The sequence below is a fragment of the Anopheles marshallii genome, chromosome 2 (genome assembly GCF_943734725.1).
Source record: "Anopheles marshallii chromosome 2, idAnoMarsDA_429_01, whole genome shotgun sequence".
Classification (NCBI taxonomy): Eukaryota; Metazoa; Arthropoda; class Insecta; order Diptera; family Culicidae; genus Anopheles; species Anopheles marshallii.
This window is the reverse complement of record NC_071326.1, coordinates 89,409,325-89,434,069: the sequence shown is the minus strand read 5'-3', so window position 1 is coordinate 89,434,069 and position 24,745 is coordinate 89,409,325. Positions and strand designations below refer to the sequence as shown.

The 24,745-nt window shown below is 46.5% G+C and overlaps 4 protein-coding genes and 2 non-coding genes across 6 annotated transcripts; 3 read left to right on the top strand and 3 right to left on the bottom strand.

Annotated features, from left to right (window-relative positions):
* Positions 1-2,675: 2,675 nt before the first annotated feature.
* Positions 2,676-7,361, top strand: LOC128708420 (uncharacterized). The gene is made up of 6 exons (XM_053803398.1): positions 2,676-2,691; positions 2,759-5,449; positions 5,523-5,749; positions 5,815-6,060; positions 6,122-6,987; positions 7,061-7,361. The coding sequence occupies exons 1-6, from the start codon at positions 2,676-2,678 to the stop codon at positions 7,359-7,361; spliced, it is 4,347 nt and encodes a 1,448-aa protein (XP_053659373.1).
* Positions 7,362-8,642: 1,281 nt separating this feature from the next.
* Positions 8,643-10,314, bottom strand: LOC128719227 (zinc finger protein Gfi-1). The gene is made up of 2 exons (XM_053812850.1): positions 9,015-10,314; positions 8,643-8,947 (listed from the first exon to the last, which is right to left on the bottom strand). The coding sequence occupies exons 1-2, from the start codon at positions 10,312-10,314 to the stop codon at positions 8,643-8,645; spliced, it is 1,605 nt and encodes a 534-aa protein (XP_053668825.1).
* Positions 10,315-15,310: 4,996 nt separating this feature from the next.
* On the top strand, positions 15,311-16,329 carry LOC128707415 (thioredoxin domain-containing protein 15). Its single transcript, XM_053802367.1, has 2 exons — positions 15,311-15,347; positions 15,419-16,329. The coding sequence occupies exons 1-2, from the start codon at positions 15,311-15,313 to the stop codon at positions 16,327-16,329; spliced, it is 948 nt and encodes a 315-aa protein (XP_053658342.1).
* Positions 16,330-16,563: 234 nt separating this feature from the next.
* Trnar-acg (transfer RNA arginine (anticodon ACG)) lies at positions 16,564-16,636 on the bottom strand. Its single transcript has one exon. It is a non-coding gene; the product is annotated as a tRNA-Arg (tRNA).
* A 298-nt stretch (positions 16,637-16,934) lies between these two features.
* Positions 16,935-17,038, bottom strand: LOC128710527 (U6atac minor spliceosomal RNA). Its single transcript, XR_008409903.1, has one exon. It is a non-coding gene; the product is annotated as a U6atac minor spliceosomal RNA (small nuclear RNA).
* A 1,076-nt stretch (positions 17,039-18,114) lies between these two features.
* Positions 18,115-24,715, top strand: LOC128710426 (protein transport protein Sec31A). The gene is made up of 10 exons (XM_053805479.1): positions 18,115-19,305; positions 19,369-19,612; positions 19,678-19,793; positions 20,095-20,145; positions 20,530-20,770; positions 20,839-22,223; positions 22,687-22,791; positions 23,839-24,303; positions 24,385-24,456; positions 24,527-24,715. The coding sequence occupies exons 1-10, from the start codon at positions 18,115-18,117 to the stop codon at positions 24,713-24,715; spliced, it is 4,059 nt and encodes a 1,352-aa protein (XP_053661454.1).
* Positions 24,716-24,745: the final 30 nt, after the last annotated feature.

Here is a 24,745-nt window from a genome sequence, read left to right as displayed (position 1 = left end):
GTCACTCGCGTGCGGTAATGAGAAAATTGTGCTGTAAACCAGTCAATAAAGACAGTTCAAAGGAAGAAAGGAGGTCAGCAGCTGTCAAGTATGCCGTCCATGAGCCTGGGGAGCATGCCGTATGTACATCTGGGTTTTGTAAAGACATGCAATTGCTATGTCCATGTGAATGAAAGTTTGTGCTTAATTAGTTCCATACGGGAGCTTGTACATGTCGTCAAGCGAGCGAAAACTGCCGGAACTGTACCGATCTCAGGCCAACCCGATGTACTGAACGGTGCAGATGTTTTTCCACTCGAATGCAACATCATCGCTCTTGAAAGCGACATCTAATGCTTAACAATGCGAACACACTAGGACCACATTTCTCCTAGTCCGGGGGTCTTTCCTAGCCGGCTAGGCCATTTCCATTCATCCGCAATGCCTCATTAAGCACTGTAATCATGTTCATTAGTAGGTATCTCAGTGCACCGACGGGACCGAGTGAGAAATGACCTCGCTTCCCGTGCACAGTTGACATCACGCTTTCGAACCAGCCTCCCCCGAAACGTGGCGAGGTCATGGAAAATTGTCCCAGTTTTCCCACACCGAGTGTATCGCGGTCGTGTTTGGTGGTGACCAAAAACAAACGGGGTCGGTATCTTGTTTCCTACACCCCAACGCATCGTCACATGGGGGTAGAGCGGCATGGAAAAGCGTTGCCTGTAGTCCACGGTCCTTAACGTCACTAACGGTTGACATACTTGACGGATCCCGGAAGAGCCCGACTCGACTGTTTGTGGTGGTGGTGTATGGGAATTTTTCAGAGCAAACGAAAAAAAAAGTTCCCTCATCCATCTTTACGTTCAAGATCCTTATTGCCCCCTTACCCAATGTGAGCCGCACACATTTTCGGTGTGTAATTCGCCCTGTGGGATTAATTAAGATGTAACGTGCACGACGGAACGCTTTGCTAGACACACAGCAACCTGTGAAAAGACTGACGGATGCTGCGAGATGCTGGTTGCTATAGGCAACCAAGGAAGAAGGAAGTAGCTGAGCAGTTGTTGAAAGACGGGAAGGTCCTTCAGAGTTACCCATGTGACGATTTTTCTCCGGGACCTCGGCAAGACTCTCACGGCGTAAGAAACCGTAGCTGCCGTAGGCCGCACGAAACAGATGTTGTTTGTTTGCAGGAGGGAAAACGAAAGGACTGTGTTCGTGGTCCTTTTTTCCAAGGCTAGGACAGAAGAACGAAAAAAAGTCTGATGACAGGGGACGTGGCGCGCTCGCATAAGGGTGCGTAAAGTCTACAGCTCTCCTCAAGGAATCGTGGCGGGATGAGGTTTGAAGTGACGTGGACGCTAGGAAAAAAGCGTACACGCATAAGTGAATGGAGCAGAATCGTCAACCCGGTATGTGATGCTGACGGAGGCCAGAAGTGTTGTTTATTTTACCGCTTCGAGTGGTTTTGATGTGCAGTTGGGAAAAAGATTAGAATCCCTCTAGAGAAGCATCCTGCCAGCGCTGTTCCATACGGGCCTGTCCTGCCACCGGCCGTTTCAAGGTTGCTGCTAAAGGTCTTGAGGTAAGATGTATGCTATTTGAGGCACTTTTTTGCATAATCAAATTTTGGTTACTATTTTTTTTGTTAGATCCACACTCTCATTGATAGGTTTGCTTTTAGAACAGAAAACGTTCTTCCCGGGCGCAAAATTCCCATCACAGGGATTCGTCACCATCGCAGCAAGGAAAAGGTCTGAATGGGAAGATAATCCTATCGAGAGCATTTTCCAGGTTGCCCGCTTCGAGGCAGGCGAGGGTTCCCACTGATTAAGTGTTTCTTTTCAAATGCCTCCAAACGGTAGCAGACGGTTGATTTAAAGGCGAACAACAGAGAACACAAATCGATTCAATGCGACCGGAATTAAATCTCACTTTACCGATGCGTTTTTTACGCCTACAGATACATATGATCACGTTTTCTTCTGAATTTAAACCACCAAAAGAAGCGTCCCGTCATGTTTGTTCCATGTTGTAATGTCGAAAGTACGCGAGCGTGTGGTAAAAGCGCGTGAGAACGTTTCCGAGGTGCGTCGGGGATTAAGAATGTTTCAATTGAATTAATGTAAATACCTTCCTATTTCTGTAGCATGGTGCTTTGAACTAGAAATTCCAATCATTATCAAAGAGGCTCTAGGAAACAAATACAATTTGTGATGCAGGTAATGGAAATTTTTCTTGCCGTTGATAACGATGGGTTTAATTTGGACATTAAAACCTATTTTTTCATCATCATACCGTATTTTAAAATTAGCATATCGATTCGATGGTTTCTGTCAACGTTTACATTGCCAAAACGAAAATTAATAAAGTGGGATTTTTGTGTATGCCTTATCAATTTAATCTTTTCAAAACGAAGAACATAACAGCAACAATTTAATGTGACGGTTAGCTTACATTTTGTATGTTGATTCATTTTGTCCGTTACTGTATTGAAACATCACAACAAACCGTTCGTTCAACGATTCGTTGTATTCACCCCTAGTTTTGACGAAACAAACGTCAACCGCACGCACGTTTGACATCAAAACAAACCACCGCACACAACACAAAAACTTACTCGCACGTGGGCACCGGGTGTGAGCGTATTGTTTCTTGATTTAATAACGGTTTGTTTGTTTAATTCGACCGAAATGGATATAAAAGCAAGTAAGTAATAGTGTAGCTTGTGTTTACCGTTGAATCGTTTCGAAATAACCTTAACATTCTCTCGTAGAAATCCTTCAGCGCCTATCTCACGCTACGCGTGGTTTCGCCGGCAACATCGCCTATGGAATCAAGCTATGGAAATCGCCCAGCTTCTACTACATGTCGAAATACGACATTACGTTTAACTATTTCCTCGACAATGTGGAACAGTTTTTCGACGAGCTGGAAACCCATGATGAGGCACAGTTTAACGAACATTGGCAGATCGTCAACAACTTCCTCCTGTTACCGTGCCCTTCCAATGCACTTCCTGCCACGGTGATAAAACGCTTGGAAGAAATACTACGGAAGTTGACGGAGAAAGCCACAGGTAGAAGGGAACAACTTCTGGAAAGTTGTCTAATCGTAGCCTTCGATGTGAAATACAAAAACTTTTACAAGTTTGATTTCTTTGCGTATGGTGCTGTACTACGGATTGCGCTGGAATACTATAAGCAGTGCCTGAAAGAGCCCAAATCCAAAGAGGAGGAAGAAAAGGTCGTTGATCGAATTTTTGATGATATTAAAATCTACCTCAAATCATTCTCGGACCAGCACAAATGGAAGAAAACATTCGACAGCGTCGTGTCACCATTGTCCGAGATGGTTCTGCTGTTGGAAAAGCATGGCATCAATCGTCGTATGGAACTGTTGGACTTCTTTCAACAAGTGTACTTTACCAATGAAAACGTCACTACTTTCAACCGCACTAAGGAAGGCCAAAGCCAACAGGCATTTATGGGCAGCTTTGATCCGACCCATTATCCACTCCACGTAATTGCGCTGTTGATAGAAGGATTTCTTCGTGCGTATCGTGATTTGAAGCTGGAAATTTTGCTGTTCTTAAAGCATTACCTGCAGAATGTGTTTGTGACTGAAGCCCATTCCATCGTTAAGGATGGCCATCAAAAGTTTGCCATTACGAAGTACGTGTTTACGCTGCTGAAGCGTTATTTCATCATGGTCGATCAGCAGCTGATGGTGGACTTTAACTTCATCGAGATTCTGACCACGAAGTTGAAGGAGCAGCTCGACATTTGTTCCACTTCCGAACCGATGATGCGCGATTTGCTCGACCTTATCTGCACGATCAACGAATACAACCCGCTCATTCTCGAGCACAGCATCGTGGATATCCTGCTGAAGGTTATGTTTATGCGCAAAGATCCGGCGACACTGCACGCCTTCCAGCGGACACTCGTGTCGACCGTAAACATGTTTATGAAGCTAAACAAAAGTGAAAACCTTTGCGACGAACTGTTTATGAAGCTTGGTGATCATCTGGAGGAGCATGATTTAGATGAGACGATTCGAGAATTGCGTAAGAAGCATACCGGTAAAAGAAAGGTTGACGATGGCTCTTCTAACACTCCTTCGAAAAAAAAGAAACTTGCTGGCGGATTTGCACAGCCTGTGGAAATAGTATCGAAAAGCACGAATGTGTTTTGGAATGTGTTGCTTTCCGGACGTGAAGTGTTTCATGAAACTGGACGGATGCAACATCGTGCCCAGTTCCATAACTTTTGGCCAGGATTAACCTTTGCCTGGCCCGATGCTGATGGCCAGCTGGGTGAAGTAATGAAGGAGTTCACAAAGCAACTGCTGACGAAGCGCAGCCTTTCATACTGGAAGAAGTTCATGCTAACGCTAAACGACCTAATGGAACTGCCGGAACAGACGGTGAGCACTGTCTTCCAGATGGAATTGGCCCTGTGTTGGATGTGTTACTTCTTCGCCGGAAATACGCTGATTGAACATTCGAATCTGTTTTGGCCAAGGCTTGTCGCGTGCATTGAAGAGTTTGATCAGATATTGGGCACCATTGGGCGTAAAATACTGACAGGAGAGGGAGAGGAAGTTACGACGTTGTACGGCGCGTTCTTAAACGTGGTTTACTATTACGGAAACTATCGACTGATGGTGCTTTACTATCGGCCAGATTCGATAGAGGAAAGCAACTATGGAAAGTTGCGGGTCTACTTGAATGATTCGGAGTGGCATATGCTCGAGCAACGTGTTCCAGAACAGGACCTTCCCTTGCTGAATAGAGTGCTATTACAGAAACTACAATTGTTTTACTTTGCGGAGCAAAAGCAACCTACAGAAGCGGACCAAGAGGAGGACACTTCCAATCACGAGGAAAGACAGCGAATAATTGGGAAAATTCTGAATGATGAAACTGGCGAAAATGTGCGTCCGGTTCTACTTGATCGTTCGACCAATGTTTGGTTTATGGGACTGCTGGACAAAAAGCAGCAAAGAATCGTTATGCAGCGTTTGCTTGATCGTGCCTATTGTCCGCTTGAAGAAATTAAGTACATTCTACAGGAAGTATCTTCCAATCACGATCTGCTGGAGGTTTACTTGTTGACAGCTTACAAGAAAATAGCTGAACTGTTATCGCACTCGGACAAGTCTGCCATACTTTCCGATTTATCCTTCAAAGGTCTGCTCGAACAGGATGAAGCAGATGTTGCGCCCAAACTAAAGCAATTGCTCGAACAGAATGTCACCAATGTAACGGAAGAGAAGATCGACCTCAAATCATCGGCTGTAAGCGATTTGGAGCATCTGTTAGATATCCTGGACGATATACGGCTAGATTCATTCGCACAGGGGAAAAAATCGATTCTCGTAGCTGTCCATTTGTTGCTGCTGGCTAATCTAAATGCTTACAGCACGGAAAAGCTTGCGGAACGCTTTAAAAATCAACTCATAAGTACGCAATCTTCAACGCCGGTAATTCTGAAACCGATGATCTTATTCATTACAAAATCGTATTCTCATTGTAGGATTCATTCTGCTCGGTACAACGGCAAACATGTCCAAGTTTGTCACTATTGAAACCCTTTTCCGACTGTTCGGTCTATCGCCGGTTGTGATAATCTTGCTGCAACAGTTGCTAGAACAACTTACGGAAGAAAAAAATGATGAGCTTAAATGCATTTTATCAAGTTTTTCGAATGAAAACGATGTACACTTCGAGCTGTTGCTTCTTATATACAATCTGGAGCGAAGAGTACGTATTGTATAATGTTGAAGCTAATTTACTTGATTTATTAAGATTTCCATGCTATTTGACAGATTAATTATCGTGATCGGAAATCCACAATTCCATTAGAGGAGCGGAAAGCTTTTCTGGACAACATTGTAACAGCCGTGGATGGTTATTTACTGCAGAAGGATGCTAAAAAGCTGCGTAAAAAGGACATTACAGGGTTCAACCATGCATTAAAAGGATGCTTAACTAGCATACGACATAAAGCGGAACGCCAGGAGGAGCTTAGCGAGCAGTTGCATGAACATTTGCTGGCGTACATAAAACAAGCGGTAATATAACTGTTTGGTTGGATAAAAATATTCTTTAATTAGCTTAAAATATTTCTCACAGATGAAGGTATTTACCTACAACTCCGATATGCTGTTAACGCGTTGCCTCATCCACAAGGAGTACCTTAAGCTCGACGCTGTATTGACGGGTGACATCGAGCAAAAGTGCTGGGAAACATTCCTCTCGCTGATGCAAGAACAGATGGCAATCAAGGAGGATCAAGAGCATGGCATGGCGCTGGACGAGGAAAATCCTGCTGTCAGTAAAACCGACGAACAAATGAGACGCATCGAAACGATCATAACCGCCCTCGTCGGCCATCTTTCGGAGGAACAATACGTGGAGAAGCTAAACCTGCTGAACAGGGTAGACTTCGCCGGCAGCAAGGATTCGTCGGCATCGCTCAAAATCACCATGGCCGTGTTTAACATCCTCTCCCGAAAGGGTCTAACCAGCACGGTCACGAAAGAAACGTGCAAAGTGTTTGTGCGTTCGTTTGCGGCCGTTGTTGCGCGGGATGTGATGGGATTATGCGTGCTGAACCAGCACCAGCGCGATCAGGATCTGGTCGAGACGATTCTGGAGTGTTTTGCGACCATCATCGCGAACCGCAAGCTCGCACTATTTCCTGCACTGCTGGACTATGTGTTGCAGTTTCTGAGTGCGATCAACATCTGTAAGCAGGCTTCCGTGGAGCAGGGCGAGGAGAGAGCCTTCTTTCGGTTGCATCGTTTGATGGGCAATGTGTTGTACTGGCTGCTGCAAGCACGCCCCAGTTACGTAGCTGCTCGGCTGCCCAGTTACATGCACGCCTACGAAGGATTACTGGGAGCGCTCATCTGCTATAAAGGCGATGTAGGTTTGGCAAAAAGTTTGAATAGCTTCGAAATACTTACCATATCCGATCTGCTGCTACCGTTGCAAAGGTAAGCCGAATCAGCGGGATTGAATATTGATCTTGTAATAATTAAAACGTTTCTCCTACGTTCTCCTACGCAGGATCGTCAATATAGCGTGCAAAAAGCTGCAGAAACAGCTTTACGTCCTAGCACCGTACGTACTGGGAAAAATTTTGCACACGATCGTACAGTGCAAGCGAGCCACCACGGAGCACAACCGGATCGCCAACAGCGTGTACAACGTTTGCTTCAGCCTGATGGCCATCTACGATTCGCATGCATCGGCTTACCTGCTTCGCACGATGGACGAAAGCTGTCGTATACTGTTTACGACCTTAACGAAACGGTACGAAAGACGCAACGGGCATATCGGCTACAAGGCAAGATGTAAGTCGTCTTAAGTAAATGTTAGTTTGGGTATTTTAATCATCCTTCCGGGATGAATGTGAGAATGACATCGTAGTGAAGAAGAAATTGTTTATCCTTAAAAAATGGATATGATTAATCGTGTGTTGTTCGATTTGTTTTTTTTTCTGAGAAAAATCCTTTTATAAACAATCAGGGAAAGGAATCAGGAAGAATAATCTAGATAAGAAAAGAAGATATATCTTACATTAATTCTTTACATTCCATATTTTGTCACCTATTTGTTCGTTTTTTTTTTGTTTTATTATTATCGTTAAATAGAATATTGATTTAGTTAAATCTAGTATCCGCGCGATGCACAACTAATTTTCGTTTAAAATTCAGTTCGACCGCATCCACATTTCAACTAGCCCGCCCCCCCGGGGTACTGAAGGCCCCTCCGCGTTGTTTTGCACATCGTCCCTGCAATTACGTCTAGGATTTTTGTGTTTGGTTGAATAATGCATTAAGGTTAGGTATTGTTTTTGTGTGCCCACCCGCCAAAGATACGCCTAAAATGGGACTAGAGTAATCAGACTAGCTGTGCACTAATGATACTAGTACTAGGTGTAATTATATCTACCTTTGCTCACCTTACCTAGAACCAAGGAGCGTGTGGCTCTCGAGCGCATATCCCACTCTGTCTACGAGTCTCTCACTATCTATACAGCTAATGGCTCGACTTGTCGTATTTTTAAAATAGTTCCCTACTACAATCTGTGTTCACCTGAGCGAGGGTTTCCCTTTTTGTTGTATGAGAAAGTATGTTAACTTAAAGCAAACTCCGATAAGTACATCCGTTGTCCTTTGTTAACAGCTAGCTTTTTTGTACACGGCGGTGTCGGTTTATTTTCGCTCTATCGCATATATACTACCCCGGTTAAACGAATCCCACGTACTTTCCGATCATTCACGAGCATCACTAGAGCTGTGCAGGGTCGTTTGTTTCAATGGTTGGAATTCATTTTGCCGCTTCATTGTTGTTTTTTATGAAATATGTTTCTTACACTATTCGGTTCTTCACAACTCTGACCAACGACAGGGTTGCACACGAACACACACACATACACAAAAAGGTCTTTGATCTACACCAACCCGTCCCAACTCCGGGACATTTTGTTGCAAATAGCCAAACCATCAGTAACCGGGGAGGATAATATATTGTTTTCTGTTCCTTTTTGATGCAATGTTGCTTATCAGAAGAGCCGTGCGTGGGATATTTTGGACAATAATTACTTAAGCTAGTGTGCGGGACTTGCGCGGCCTCCTGCAGCATCTTATGACATCATCTGTGACTGGCCTGGTGCTTGCGTGAGGGCGTGATACTGCGGTGCCTGTAACTGTTGGTTTGAGGTGGTCAGCTGAGGTTGTTGCATGGGGGATTGCTGTTGTGCCGATTGTTGCTGCTGCTGCTGTTGGGCGGCAGCCGTGATTTGTGCTTGGTTCTGTCCGGCTCGAGAGGTACTGGGAGAGGCACCCGCTTCCGTTCCATTACCACCCTGCTGTTGGCTCAGCTCCGCTTTCAATCGTCGGGCGATGTGCGATCGGGTATGCTTTCTTAGGTGGTCTTTTCGATAGAAACCTGCAGGAAGATAGTGGGTAATTAGAATGTTATGTCGTGGACGACCTCCTCCACCTTCCAACCTTACCCTTTCCACACTCCTGACATACGTGTCGCTTCTCGCCGGAATGGATGACAAAGTGAAGCGTCAGTTGCTCCTTGCGCTTGAACGCTTTCAGACAAATGGTGCACGCGAACGGACGTTCCGGGTTGTGGCTTTGCTTGTGGCGCGTTAGATGGTCCTTCCGCTTCAGTGCCGCATTGCAAATGTCGCAGATGAATCGACGCTCCAGATTGTGGCCGATCAAATGCTGCTCGAGCAGTTCCCGCTCCGGGTACGCCATCTGACACTCGGGACACAGGAACAGCAGACTACCGTCCAGGGCCGTCCGCACCTGGATTTCACCCGGCTTGGGGCGGGGTTTACGCTCCTTCGGTGGTTTCTTCTTCTTCTTCCGCTTCTTCTTATCGGTGGTCGCGTCGGCTACGGATGCGGCAGCAGCATTTGCGGTACCACCGGTGGACGAGGTAGCCGCTGCTGCTTGAACACCCCCGCCCGACTGGTGCCCACCAAGACCCGCTTGTGGTTGGCCGTGCTGTTGCTGCTGCTGGGACGGCTGACCCGGATGGCCAAGAATGCTCGCGATGGTCTGCGATGCAGGCAGAATCATTCCCGCACCATTATTGCTCCCATGTCCGCCAGTGCCGTGCGCCTGTGACTGTGCCTGTGACATATCGAGACTGGTGAGCGGATTCTGGGCCTCCTTCTTGATGTTCTCGGCCGAGTATTTCAGGAAATGGTGCAGCGAGAGAGGTAGTGCACTGCCCGGCAGATGGGACAGATAGTCGGCGACCGATGCGCCCGGTGTTAACGATTGCCAGCTCGGGTTTTGCAGTACACGCTTGCTGTCCGCCTGCTGCAGCAGCGCGCTGATGTCCTGACTAAGCTCCTGGGCACTCTGGCCGTTACTGCCTCCGGTTGAACTATTGCCGACGGACGACTGATGGTACATGTTGCGCTGTTTGTGTTCCGCCACGTGCGAATGCTGACTGTAGGGGTTAGTGTACTGGCCCGCCCCACCGCTGGTCGTTGTCGTCGGGATGGATGCATTGCCCGAACCCGCCGAATGACCGTTGTATTTGTTGGAGCCCGCACCGCCACCGGCCGCATTTCCGCCCGACTCCTGACTGTCCCGATGGAACTTGCCCAGAATTGGAGCATGGCTTTGGTTGAAGTGGGCCATGTTGACGTTCGAATTGATGGAATGGTATCGATTGGTGGAGTCGTGTGAAGTCGTCGGTACGCTCGTTACCAGTCCCGAGCTGGCGAACTGATGGATTCCCGGTATCGCACCGGGAAAGTGTGTCCCGAACGGTGAAAAATTCATCGCATGAGGCAAGGTTTCAGCTGTTTTAGATTAAACGAGACAGGTGGAAAAGGAAACAAAAATGTAGGGAATCAATTTCACAATTCTTTCAACAATAAAGTGACCTACATATTATTTTAAATAAAAAAAAACTAAAACTCTCGAATTTTTTCCCAGTCCTGATGGTGCCAAATTAACGTTCGCAGAAACAGCACACCCGGAAAAGCACAAGGAAAGGCGTTGGTTCATTCACAAGTTGGATATGAATTATGTACAGTGATGGTCATATTTAAAATCTTGCTCTAAAATATAACCCTTCAGATGGTCAATTCTGAACCTGGTAGTATGTGATGGTTTGAAAGCTTATATCAGCTTCAGCTCTTCGTTGGACTTAATTCCAATTAATTGGATCGCGGTATCATAACGGCTGGAAGTATGCAATAGCTATTTTCAAACCAACTTTAATCGTGTATAAGGTAGGGGAAGACATTTTTGTGGAACTCGGCTTAATATTCGACGATCAACGTTTTGCAGGATTTGTTACTGAGAAATTAAAAGGGTATTGCATACTTCCAGGCGTGCGTAATCAATAATTTATCCTACAGAGGGCATGTAAAGAGTAATAAGCTGTTCCCTTCAATGGAAAAAAGGAAATCTTTACAAACTAACCTATAACGCATGTATCAACTTGGTGAAGATATAAAATGGGGTGTTTTAAGGTTCGCAATTGACAAAAAATGTCTCCATTAAGTAATTGATCAACACAAATTGAAGTAAAATCCAACTTTTTTGGTGTCAGCTATTGATTCAATGTGTTTATATGGCCATGGCCATAATTTCTCCAACAAACGCACAAAAGTTACGACAAACATTAATTTTCACTTGGAAATATTTCTACCAGTGTATGTTGACTTTTCCTCTAGCAGCGATACTCATCTCGCCCTTCCAGCGAAAAATCGGGTCCGTTTTTAGAACCCACCCGGCGGTGGTGGAACGGTGGCTTTTGGGGTTCGGTTGGGAAGTGGGTTTATTGGAGGATTTAGGAAATTTAGGCCACACGCTCTTGCACCAACGCGTAGGCCGTACGGAGAAGAGTAGGCTTTGGGTAATATTTTGTTTAGGCCGCCACCCTCCACTCCGTCGGTGTGCGTGCGGTTCCGGTTTGTAGTATTTCGCCTTTTTTTCATCCTCTAGCAGCAAAGGAGCACGGTAGCTCGTGTGTGTGTATGTGGTAGTGTTGCGGTGCCTGACTCGCCCAACACCGCGGTGCGCCGGTGCACACCACCAATTTTCCACGCTCGTACCGTCTCGCTCTTGCACACTGCTAAATGGTTTTTGCGATTGTGTTCGGGTGTGTGCGTGAACGACGCGTGAAGGCATTTTCCCAACCCCAGTTGGCGGAAAATGGACGATGGAAGGAGAAACGCTCACGCACACTGGAGACTGGTGGAGAAGATGGTGGACGCACCAAACACGGAGGGTGGGGGAGGAGGAGGAGTGGAGGGGTTGCCGTTGTCGTTGTCGCTCCTTGCTGGTATGATCTCCATTGGCAACACGCAGGGAAAACAATCGACCCAAGTGTGCGAGCGAGATGGAGCGGGCGTGGGCCGAAAATTCGGCACAAAATGGTGGTGGAATGGAGTCGCCCTGTCGCCTACACATTGACGAGGATGGATGGATAGGGCAGGCGGGAAGCGAAATTCACTTTCACTTTCACGTCCACCATGTTTGCTGATGTCCGGGAGCGGTAGGCCGTCCTTGCGCCCGTTTTGCGAACCCACAACGCCCCGCGATCCTTTGCCTGGGGTTGTGTGAAGGAAGTGAAAATTCAAAACAAAATCCCTTTCCACACCGTAAATGCGTCGTACGGCCATTGAGAAGTTCTTCTAGTTTTCGTGGAATTATTTTCCACGCCAGTGGTTGATGTTTTCGCCAAATTTGTGTTTTCACACCGCGTACCCCACTTACCCCACTGTGCGTGCGACGTAGCAGTAGGCCGTTGGGTGTTCCCCAAAAGGGCTTTTCTTTTTTTTCCACTTCACCAACACTCGATAAATGCGTAGAAGCTGTTGAAGCTGTGACGTGGTACGCGTCTCTATGGAAATAGTCACCCGTTACTACGATTATATGTCACGTTCTGGGTGGTTTTGTTTTTTTTCTGCTGCAGTTGAGTTATTATCGTTTCTGACACTGTTTTGGTTTCGGTGCACTGTTCAGTTTGGTAAAGACACTGGATCTCCGGTTTGTAGAATTTCACTTCATCCTGTAGGAACACCCACTCCCAACGGATCACAAGCGGTACGCACGAAGGAGTGAACAGTGAACTTGTTGGCTGGTGTGAGACATCACTACTGGTCGCCACGCACGCATCCAGGAAGCGAGCCACCAGGAGCAGGGCCGAACCCGAACACACGGGAACCCAAGAAAACACACACCACACCGCCTCGTCGCCTGCTCGTGTTGCGCCTGTGCCGCACGACACAGCTCTCCAGAGTTATCCTTTTTTTTTTTTCGCTGGTCCAACCGACACTTTACACACACTCACACTCTTCCCTTCGAGGGAGTTTCGATTTTATTCCTGCAGGAACCCGCCATACTGGGAAGGGAGAACGCGCGGTGGGATGGGTTTGGGGGAGGAACGGTACCAATTAAATCCGTCAGCGGAGAAGGGAAACCGAGGGCTCCAATTTCTTATCGATTTACGAGCCAATGAAATTGCACCTTTTTTTTCTTCCGTTGTAGCGGCGCTGGTCTATCGGTGCAAGGGGAGCACGATTGCAGTTTCAGATATCGCACCAGCATGAGTCAACAAGAATGCAGGTCTTCACGAAAGACACCGAAAATAAAAACAAGACGATGGTAGCACGCAGCAGGCCGCGTGCTCCGAATGTTAACTAACAGTTCCACCCACCAACTCACCAACTATTGCTGTGCCGTGCTGTTCGTCATTCACGCACCCGGTTGGCAAAAAGGTAAGCCGTGTATTGACCGTACGCGTTGTTATCAACAACTCACCGCCCAACTTCGCGACACCTACTTGCGTCGGACTTGGTCGCAGCGTATACGCACTCCGGGGTTTGGTGCGCCTCGGTTCTCGCAAAGGAAAAAGTGCGCTCCTGCACCACACTCACTGCGCTGTGCCACCCTGCTGCGGAGCGGATCCTGCGTACAGCATGTTTTGTAAACACTGCTGCCGTCGCCTACTCTGTACCCGGACTGTGGAAGCCTGACTGCGCGCGACCCGCGTCCACTGCTCTCGCAAAGAGCACGCAACGTACAAATCGAGCTGGCGTTGTGCGGTGTGGGACAGCGACTCTTCAGTCGCTTCCGTCTCTTTTGCGCTTGATTAAATTGATTCGAAAACAAAACCGTAAATACAGGCAGCACCCGCTCACACACACACTGACACGGGGGCGAAAAACCCTCTGCTACAACACGCTCCGGTAAAAGGATCTCGCACGATGACGACATTACGCGGCCACCGAGAGTTTTCCCATCACGCGTGTGCGCGCGCGAGACCCTTTACCGCGCCACTTCCACCCCTTTCTCCCCCTCCTTTTGCCGTCACGCACCCACGTTCGTTCGGTCTCACTCACCAGCGTCCGTCTCTTTCCTGGTTGTGCCGAATCCTTGCAGTGCCCCAAAAATAAACCGATACACTGTGCCGCTGTGTGCGTTGATCACAAATTCATTCAGAAGTATTCCACCCTCTAGCGCGCGTACATCGCGTCGCTGCTTCTCGGTGGGTCTTTTCATCTTGTGAGCAACCCCTCGAGCGCGCTCGCATAGGGAAACCTGACGTCAACGACCTGCCAACGACCGCGTGCGCGTGATGGTTCACGGTGGAAAGCGTGTGTGAGAGGGTCGCGGGCGCAGCAGTACCGGGAAGGGTGATGGGCGATAAGCGACAGCCGGCCTATCTTGCAACGGGCTGCGCTTAATAAGCCGAGGGGCTGACACAAAACCGCGCGCGTGTGTGTGGGTGATGTTGACGATGCATGTTCTTATCGTAAATGCCAAACCCCGTGTGTAAACCCGAAGGCGCCCTCTCCGACATTTAGATGCTGATGTGAGGCCTTTTTCAGATGAGATAGAAAGTTGTGGGTGCGGGTGGCCCTAAGCGCAGGGAGGAAAATAGGAGAAAATGGGAAAAACCCGTCATTACATACACGCGGAACCACGGACGGTGCTTAATTTATCACATTGCATTCAATCGCCCTAGAGGTTGTGGGTCATTACCTCTGCATTTTAAAATGGTGTCATTGTCAAGAATTCGAGAGTTAAGAATCTCATTCTGATTCGTAAACCTGATTGAATCATTGAAATGAATGAGTGACTACTTCGGATGACTCTTCAAGGATTCATGAATCCCCGAAGACTAATAAAACCTCAATGATTCATGAGCTCGTTTGATTTCTAGTTTGATAAATTGAACTGACATTCTTGATGGTAACTGTTCTAGTAAAGATAATTCGTAGATATCGTTTTGGTCAGGTTTATTCTGCTTTTTGGTGAAACGTCGTATTAGGTCGATATGTCTGACACAACTGGTTTAGTTTAGATTTAACTGGATAATCTATTAAAACCATAATGTTATAGAAACAAGATTAATTCCGCTAGATGTTGAGCAATATCACAACATTTGAGCAGCTAGAGGAGAGACAAGATATTCGCTATCTATTTAAAAAATGATCATCAAAACTTGTAGCGTCGTGTAATATTGCCTTAACATTCAAAACCCACCTACAGTAGTATCAACGAATGGAAGGGGAATTCATTCTTAGTTAATATTCATTTTAAGTAACATGCACGCTCGACAATGTTTCAAGTTGTATTTAAAAAAAAACCCGTCATGTACTATTGTGCCGAGCACTGTGCTATCACTTTGAGGGTTAAACAAAGTATCATGTGACAGCGGCTGTCAAATGTGTCTTGAAAAACATTGAACCAGATGTAAACAAAGCCTGCTCTTGGTGTGCATTGAAAAAGGCACATTTAGCATTAGTTGAACAGGAAAATGGTGGTTTTAAACAGCAGAATTGTCTTTATTTCCGGTAAGTGATTGATTTTTCCTTAAAACATCTCATTTTCGATTCAATGCGTTAATTCGGGATTGTTTCCGTAGTGCTTCTACTGGTCAGCAATGTGGGCGCCTTTCGGTTCAAGAGTTTAGATTTCTATGTGCAGCTTTGGAATGGTGAATTTTTCTCAGCGAGCCCATTTGGTGGGGGCAGCAGTGTGGAAAAGACGGACGAGAAAGTGGAAAGCACCAAGCCAGACATTACGGTCCAGGGTCAATCGTTGCAAAGCACACTGTACGATTACCTCACGTACCGGGACAAGGTGATGTGCTCTCTGGCGCACACAAACGAACCGGAGGATGGTACAAATCCGGACGGGAGTCGCAAATCTCCGTTGCGCGTCAAATGCAGCCCAGTGGAAGGAAACGGAACACTGTACATCATCACCTCGCTAAAGGACATGGTGAAAGGGCTACCCCACTATGGCAATTCGACCAAACGGAACGAGGTGGGCAGCTGTTTCTTGATGCTGTTTTACACGAAAACCTGCATCCACAGTGCGATGGTGGCACCGCATTTTAATGCGCTAGCGCGCCACTTTCCTGATCTCGTGGTGACCGCGATTGATGCGTACAATTTTCACTTCCTGAACGGTGAGTTTGGTATCGTTGGGCTGCCGACGATTATGCTGTTCCATCAGGGTCGTCCCTTGGTGAAGTACAACGGTACGGAAATCACGCTCACCTCGCTGGCCAAGTTTGTGACACGCCACACGGGCATCGAACCACGGCTGGCGAATCAAAAGAGCAGCACCACGGTTTTGCATTACATATCGGATGATTTCAAAGGTCCGCTGTCGAACAAGGTGGAATACCGCACGGATTACTGGCTGTACGTGGCGTGGGCTTTCATCATTGTTTGCACGTGCTACTACTTCTCAAAATCTACGCTGTACGCACAGATTATTGAGATGATCAAACGAAATTGGCGAGAATCGGCTGCTCAGCACAGTTAGAGCACTGCTTTGCGCAAAGGAATTGGAATTAAGTTCGTCTAGTTGTTCTGTTGCACTAGTTTTATTCTAAATTAAATGAAATAGATGTACAACATTGATTTGCATTGTATGTATTTTTCATATTTTTAAAGAGGGAATAATAATGGTAATGTTCCCTCTTTTGTCTGTTCGTACATCCAAAATTAATAATAATCAACAAAAAGGCACACTCGATGTGTGTAAAAAACTCGTCCACGATCCTGCCAGGAGTCGAACCTGGAATCTTCTGATCCGTAGTCAGACGCGTTATCCATTGCGCCACAGGACCCAGTCAACGCTGGGCCATTCTTAACACATTTTGTTCTTTTGCGATGGACATCTTGTTTGCTGCAATATGCTTACTGTTTGTATTCGCATGATTTTGAAAAAATTGCTCACAACAATTAAACTGCAAACAAAAAGCAATAGTAATGTTTGCCTGCTGAACATTATAATAATGTCATACGAAATCGTATCAAATAATAAAGAAATATTGAGATTATTCCCTGGCAGATTTGAAAGGGTTTGTAAAGTTTGATAGCATCCAAAAGTGATAAAAACAAGAACGAAAAACACAGATGTTGGAAAAAAAATGGCCGAGATCAGTTTCTATCAGGTGCCCACTGATCTCAGAGTGTGTGTTCCATCCTTGTCAAGGGGAGTGCTAACCTGCTCTCCTTTCAAATGACACGATGTGCCGGGAAATCTCGACTGTATATATACAATCAATTGGAAGTTACTGTTCTAGTGATGGATAAAACAGAACACTGCAACAGTTAAAGAAATCATAATACAAATCCCACCGATGAAGCGTTTCCCACGATTGTCAAAATAAGTTTTTGTCATCGCACAGCGGGAAAGCCCTATGAAAATGATATTAAATTTCATGGCAAATTTAGGCATAATATATTTAATTTTGCTCCCAAAACGTATGGAATTGTGCCGCAATAAAGTTGATTAATTACCGTACTACATTATTCTACTGATACCTCGTAAAACTTGCGCTGAAAGCGCGGTAAATTTGATATTTAATTCATTTTGAACTTTGTTTACCTCTCCATAGCACGATACAAAAAGGTCTATAACTTTATTACACATGAATAAACTTATCGGTTATTATTATTAAAAATGCAAGAAAAGGCTTTAATTGCATCGAAATAGAGTTGTGAGAATATCCAGTTTACAAAATGTCACTATGATAATCTTTTCGTCCGAACCTAGGTGCGCGGGTGACGTGTATTATTTTGCCGCAAAGAACTTTTTGGAAAATCTGTATCCGTTCTGTGGGTGGGATTGCAAATCGGCCGAAAAAGGGTCGTAATTCGTTCGTGAATTAGTGTTTTAGTATTTAATTGTGTGCAGGTAAGTGAAGGCAAGAAGTGGAAATAAAAGATTGTTAGCGATAAGTGGAGTTTCATTAGTTTTTGGTGCTTTGTTTATTGAACCGTACTGCAATGTTTTCGTTTGCTATTCGGCCAACTCATCAATTGCTACGCTACACAGAACTCGCTGTGTTCTGTTCTGTGTAGCTCATACTTCAGCTGTACATTATTTCGCTTCTTCGTCATTTGCAATATTGGTAAATATTTAAAGTACGAACGAAATATTTTAAAGCATCTTAATTCATGTCCTAGTTCTAGCTCCGACGATAAGAACTTCTGCTAGAGAGTTCATTGAACTTCCTGTGATTCAGTTTCTAAGTCGGTCGGTTTACGTGTGTTAATTAATTAACATTTCTTTCTCATTGCAGTCTATTAGCAAAATACAATGAAGGTGAAGGAGTTGCAGAAGATGGTGAATGTGGCCTGGTCGCCGGCCCAGCAGGTCCCAATCATGCTGGCCGCTGGTACGGCAGCCCAGCAGCTGGACGCTTCTTTCAGTACGGCGGCTTCCCTCGAGCTGTACTCGATTAATCTGGCCGATCCCAGCTATGATCTGGAGCTTAAGGGCAGCCAACCGAGCACACACCGTTTTCACAAGCTGCTCTGGTCACCGTTGGCCGGTGCAGTAGCGGAAGCGGGAACAGAACCCAGCGGACTCATTACCGGAGGTTGCGAGAGTGGTGTGCTGCAGGTGTATAACGTGGCACAGCTGTTGGCCGGACAGAACGCACTCGTGGCACAGCAGGAAAAGCATCAGGGTGCGGTCCGGAGTCTCGACTACAACCCGTTCCAGCACAACCTGGTGGCGAGCGGTGCATCCGAGTCAGAAATCTTCATCTGGGATCTGAACAACACGGCCGTTCCAATGAGCCCCGGTGCGAAGGTGACACCGCACGAGGACGTGCAGGGGCTGGCATGGAATCGGCAGGTGCAGCACATTCTCGCATCGGTCTTCCCGTCCCGGTGTGTGATTTGGGATCTGCGAAAGAATGAACCGATCATAAAGTTAAGTGACACGCAGTCGCGGATCCGCTGGAGGGTTGCCCAGTGGCATCCGGATGTGGCCACCCAGCTATGGCTTGCCAGCGAGGAAGATCAATCGCCGACGGTACAGCTGTGGGATTTGCGGTACGCTACGGCACCGGCCAAAAGCTTCCAGATCCACCAGCGAGGCGTGCTGGGCTTGACCTGGTGCCCGAAGGACCACGATCTGGTGGCATCGTGCGGGAAGGATAATCGGATTATCTGCTGGAACCAAAACACGGAGGATCCGAACGGAGAGGTGTTGTCGGAGCTGGCCACGACCAACCAGTGGAACTTTGATGTTGCATGGTGCCCGCGGAATCCGGCCCTCATTGCCGGTTCGAGCTTCGACGGGAATGTTACCATCTACTCAATCCACGGCGGAGTACATCAGCAGGTGCAAACGAGCAACAAGATTGCTGACTCCTTCCCGGGTATGGAAAACATTGGCCACGAACCGTCTCAGTCGGTTCCGGTACAATCGCAGGGAGTTAGTAACGATCTGAAGCGTCCTCCGCGCTGGATGCGAAGGCCTTCTGGAGCGTGCTTTGGGGTGAGTTTTCGAGAGTGCGTACAACGGCAGTTGCAAGCATTAAGAACGATCATTTTGTTTCAGTTTGGTGGAAAGTTGGTTACCTTTAACGGGAACAGTCGCACGGTCACGGTGAATCAGGTCGTTACCGATCCGGAGCTAATGGAACGATCGAACCAACTCGAACGGGTGCTAAATGAGGGCAACTTTGTCGAATACTGTCGCCAGAAGGCAGATCAAACGACCGATCAGCACTCCACCTTCATGTGGTACTTCCTTAAGGCAAACTTTGAAAACGATCCTCACGCTGAAATGCTCAACCTGCTCGGTAAGATGGCTGTAACCCAATTCAAAGTGCCATTGTAAAATTGTTCCGTTCTCGTTTGTACGTAGGATATCAATCGGATGATATGGCGAACAAGTTCAAGAAGTACGTCGTCGAGGGACCGAAGAATGAGGATGCGAATGCGGTAGATGGACTCAGCGATCAGATGGCCGGTCTAAGCCGGGTAAGTTCCCATTGACCTTATACATTCGGTCGCATATGTTGTTTACATTCATAATCTGCTATAAGTTCTTCAAATCCGTGCGCAGTTTGCATATGAACTTATTTGTTTTACTGCGAATTGCCTGTAGTACGCATGGACTATGGCGCGATCCGGTGCTTTTGGTTTTTTATTTATTTAAATATCGCTTGTTCACGGCAACATTAACGCAAATCACTACTGTTTTCTTTAACTGCGACTGCAATCGCTTGCTCTCGACCGGGCGTACCTAAATGTGCGTGTATATGTGTATGTGTGTCTCTAGAATAATTCAACCGAAACGGAAACCAGTACGGACGAAAGTACTGATCTATCGGTAAGCTACCAACTGCCATTGCCCTACATTGAAGTGTTTTGATTTTCGGTATCAAAGATTAGTTGACAAACATTTCATCTCGGTTTGTTATTCATTGTAAATTTATGACGGTTTTATAGTATAGATCTGTTTATCTGTTCTGTTCATTCAATGAGTTTGGAAAGCTAGAGCTGAATTTAAGCTTAATATTATATAAAGTATGTAAATAATTTATGTGAATCATTGGAGATTCCACGGAGTTTGCATATTTAATAATGCTTGCACGGCCAGACATTGCAGGCGAAAAATTACTTTGGTTGTAGAATCAAGTTAGAATAACCATTTTACACCATTTTAAATAAATGTTTTTAAAATAATGTTTCATTTCAACTTCCCCACCATTAGATCACGGATAACAATGCGGTGTTCGACGCGATCGCCGCCGGTGGCAAACAGTCCGACTCAGAAAAAACCTCCACCGCCAAACAGAACGGAACCGGCGGTGAGATTCCGTACAAAATACGGACCGGTCAGGATAAGGAGGGATTAATCTGTGAAGCACTGCTCACCGGAAATCTGGAGGCGGCGATCGAGTTGTGCATGCAGACCGGCAAGACGAGCGAAGCGTTGATACTGGCCATGAACAGTAAGTAACGCGAGATGGATTTTTTTAAAGAAGAAACTTCATCTTGACTTTGTGCGCATTCATTTTAGGTGGTTCCGATTTGTTGGCCAAGGTGCAATATCGCTATCTGCACGACAATGAAAACTATCTGTCGAACTTAATCTCCGCGTTAGTGTTGTGCGACTGGACCGGTGTCGTGTCGCAGTGTACGATCGACTCGTGGAAGGAAGCGCTAGTGGCAGCCATCACACACTGCAAGCACCAAATGCCGTTGCTTTGCGAGCGTTTGGGCGAACGGCTTCAGAGGGAAGCTGGCAGCAATGTGGAGCTGGCACGGAATGCAATTTTGTGCTACATTTGCGCCGGAAGTACCGAACGATTGGTGGAAGCGTGGCCACTGTCCAAGGGTACACAGCCGGCAGGGGGTGATTTTGGCGGAGAGGAAGAGCTTGATAAAAATAATAACAGCAATCGGGACCTTCAAGAGCTGGTGGAGGTGTCGATGCTGCTGCAGAAGGCGCTGGAGAAACAGGGACGTTCGACTCCGGCCGTTGGAAAGTTGGCCGATCTGTTGTCCCAGTATGCGAGCTTGCTGGCTGCCCAAGGATCGCTTTCATCCGCGTTAACCTATCTGGGCAACTCAACCGATCCGGAGATGGAGGAGTTGCGCGACCGTCTCTATTATGCGCTGGGACACAAAACTTACACGCCGGTGGGTACCGCAAGGCCCACCCAGTACGCGTTGCAGCAGCAACCGCCCTTCAATCCGATGTTCCCCACGATTGGTCAAGCGGCGAAGATGAAGTCATACGGGCAGTCGGTACAATCGGCACCGGTTCCAACGCTCAACACTGCTTCCACCATGGCCCAGCAACCTAGCTGGTCGACCTCTCCCTTCCAACAGCCACCGATGGGAATGCCACCAGTAACGAATCCGGTTGCTCCGCCACCCTTGGCCGCAAAGCCCCCGGTGGGTCCGCCGCCGGTCGCCACCAACAACGATCTTTCCCAACCTCCTCGTCCATCAAGCGTTAGCTCCCAATCGGGTGGCAGCACGCTGAGCCGGGCTAAGTACGTTCTGGACCCTTCGGTTACATCCGGTTCGAACTATGGACAACAAAGCTCGAACTTTTACAACCCCATGGCCTACCAGCAGCAGCCGAACGTACCGGCTGGAGGAGTGATCAATCAGCCACCCCAGCAGCAACCGAGCTTCTACAATCCGGCGAATGCACCGGGTCAGACAAACAATTTCAAACCGTTCACACCGGCACCGCTTGTGCAGGCTTCTCCATACATTCCCGGCATTTCACCGCTGGATGTCAGCCAGCAACAACAACAGCAGTCCGGTATGGGATATCCGCCACCACCACCGCAAGCTGCCGCACCACCCATGGGCAATGTTCAGCGAAATCCAACGCCACCACCAGGTTGGAACGATCCACCGGCACTGAAAACTACCAGCAGGCCTCAAGTGAGTGAACTGGAAGAGTCGAATGAGGTCGTTCGGATGTATAAAAGACCAAATGGAGCGTTTAGAGTAGACTAGCAGGTCCCTTACGAATCCATCCGTTCCTAACACTTGTCTTTTGCACGCTATCGAGGGTGAACTCTGCCATCAGGAAACTTTCCTTTTTCTTTCTTTTCTAATCATCTTTCCTATGCACTTACGTCTGTTGTATCTTTCTTTTTCTTATGTTTTACGATCTCTTTCCTATCATTAATTTTCCCATTCACTGATCATGTACCTCCACATTTTGCTTTGCTGTTTTTGTGTAAATATCGTCGATAATGTCTTTGCATCGCAATTCTTTTTATCTTCCATTCTCTTTCCTTTATCCTTTTCTGCCTTACCTGTGTATCTGTACCTCTTTATCCGTGGCTGTGGGGGGGTTTTGTGAACGACACCGGTCTAAACTCTGTACGATGTGTCGTAGTATTGCGAACAGTACGAAATGTCCGCCGTCCATGCAGGCACCCGACGATGGCGCCGCATAATCGATTCACACGCGAACGATCATTCGAATCGCTCTTCGCCACAGGTTAGCGAGAATGTCTGATCTTTTGTTGCGTTCCGTTGGTTTTCGTTTCGTTCTCTGGTTTTATATCGTTTTTTTTATGTTGTTTCCATTTTTTAATAACTCAATTCTCTCAATTTCCCGTTTGGTTTCTTGTGTTTTGACTTGGATTACAAACTTAAATGACCGTTTGAATGAGTTCTTGTTGGAGTTTGGTTCATTTTTTCCTTTTTTTTTTAATATTCAAGGAAGATATTCGTTACAGTCTCTTGAATATTTCATATTGCTTGTTGCTTTTATGTCATAAATTAGCACAATGTTATTTGTTTATTGTGTTACTTGTTTGGAGCTTTCTAACTCTAACGTTCAAACTGTTTCACATATTTTATATTTCTAACTATCTTTCTACTCTAACTACATCTTTTCCTTCATTAGAAATATGTTTCTCATGCTTTACTTCTTTACATTTATAAAACATAGCATTCTTTTCATTGTTATGTAATTTTGATTTACCTTTTTTAAGTTTAGGTTTGATTCATACGTTTCTGTATGGATTTTGAATCTCTTTTTCTTTTACTAACAAAATACGATCTTTCAAAACACGATTGGTACAGTTTTCTGTGATAAAATAATTGGAAATCAACGCGTTAGATAATATTGTACAAGAGATTTTTCAATTTCCTTTCCATTGTTGAACATTCGTTCATTTATTGTGATTTATTTTTGTTACTTTCTTACCTTTCTTAACTGTCTTCAAAGATACTTATGTTGAATTGTATAACTTTTATATTTTTATTCCTTTGATAAACTATTCGTACGGCGGTTTCGAATTCTTTGCGCTTTACTCTACCGACTGCTTCCCATTCTGCAGCCATTTGTCGTTTCGAGCTGCTGCAAAAGTCTTTAGTAGTGTTTAGTGCAGTGCTTTAGTTTGGCTTGCCGTTCGATAGGAACCGATCGTCACCCTTTATTCCCAATATGGACAGCTTTCGCTAACGCTTTTCTGCCTTTCTCTCCCGTTCGATGTGTCTGTGTGTGTGCGATCGCGTTAACATCTTTTCGCCCTAGCAGCCGAAGGTGGAACCGAATGTTATGGCCCCGATCACGTCACCTCTTCCGGCTGGTTTGGCACCGTCGAACGGCTACCCGGACCCGAACAGTAACTACATGCAGGGAAATGCTGGCCAGCAAGGTTACATGGCGCCACAGCCAACGATGTACAATCCGACGATGGGCGGTGGGGCACCGCCGAACGCAGCCGGACTTACGCCACAGTCAAACACGATCAATTATCAAAACTTCCAGCAAACGCTACCGACGGCATATCAACCGACCGGTCCGGCACCGGGACAGGGTGGCATGTACTATCCGGGCCAGCAAACGGTGGGACAACCGGTGGATGGATCGCAACCGGCAATGCAACCAGCGGCACCGGAACCACCGAAGCAGAAGCCACCACTACCGGAGCAGTACGTCTTTATGCAGACAGTATTTGAGGAGCTGAAGAAGCAGTGTGTAGCATCGGCGGGAAATCCGGTAAGCGGCAGCAGGCACCATTCGGAAGGATTTATCGCTTTATGCTATGCTAATGAACAATTCCAACTTCTCCATTTACAGCAAACGAAACGAAAGCTGGAAGATGTCTCGAAAAGGCTAGAAATGTTGTACGATTTATTGCGAGAGAATAGGGTAAGCGGAGATCGGCAGGAGTGTATGTCGAACCATGGCAGTAACGTTAAATCCTTTCTGCATTACACAGCTCTCACAAAACACGCTCAACTCACTGAACCAGCTGGTGGCCCTGATTCAGGCCGGCGATTACGCCAACGGTATCGGGCTCCACACACAGATGGTATCCGGGCCGGACTTTTCCCAGATCGCTAGCTTCATGCCGGGCATTAAGGTGTTGCTACAGTCCGCAATGCAGCTGCAGGTGTACCTCCGATAGGCTGGGTTGGGGTTTGTTTTTACTGCATTT

Coding starts and splice junctions, on each gene's coding strand:
- LOC128708420 (XM_053803398.1), top strand. Junction 5,450..5,522: donor CTTTAAAAATCAACTCATAA/GTACGCAATCTT, acceptor TTCTCATTGTAG/GATTCATTCTGCTCGGTACA. Junction 5,750..5,814: donor TATACAATCTGGAGCGAAGA/GTACGTATTGTA, acceptor GCTATTTGACAG/ATTAATTATCGTGATCGGAA.
- LOC128719227 (XM_053812850.1), bottom strand. CDS start 10,314: ATGAATTTTTCACCGTTCGGGACACACTTTCCCGGTGCGATACCGGGA. Junction 8,948..9,014: donor ATGTCAGGAGTGTGGAAAGG/GTAAGGTTGGAA, acceptor ATCTTCCTGCAG/GTTTCTATCGAAAAGACCAC.
- LOC128707415 (XM_053802367.1), top strand. CDS start 15,311: ATGGTGGTTTTAAACAGCAGAATTGTCTTTATTTCCG. Junction 15,348..15,418: donor CAGAATTGTCTTTATTTCCG/GTAAGTGATTGA, acceptor TTGTTTCCGTAG/TGCTTCTACTGGTCAGCAAT.
- LOC128710426 (XM_053805479.1), top strand. CDS start 18,115: ATGAAGGTGAAGGAGTTGCAGAAGATGGTGAATGTGGCCTGGTCGCCG. Junction 19,306..19,368: donor CTTCTGGAGCGTGCTTTGGG/GTGAGTTTTCGA, acceptor ATTTTGTTTCAG/TTTGGTGGAAAGTTGGTTAC. Junction 22,224..22,686: donor AAACTACCAGCAGGCCTCAA/GTGAGTGAACTG, acceptor GATGTGTCGTAG/TATTGCGAACAGTACGAAAT.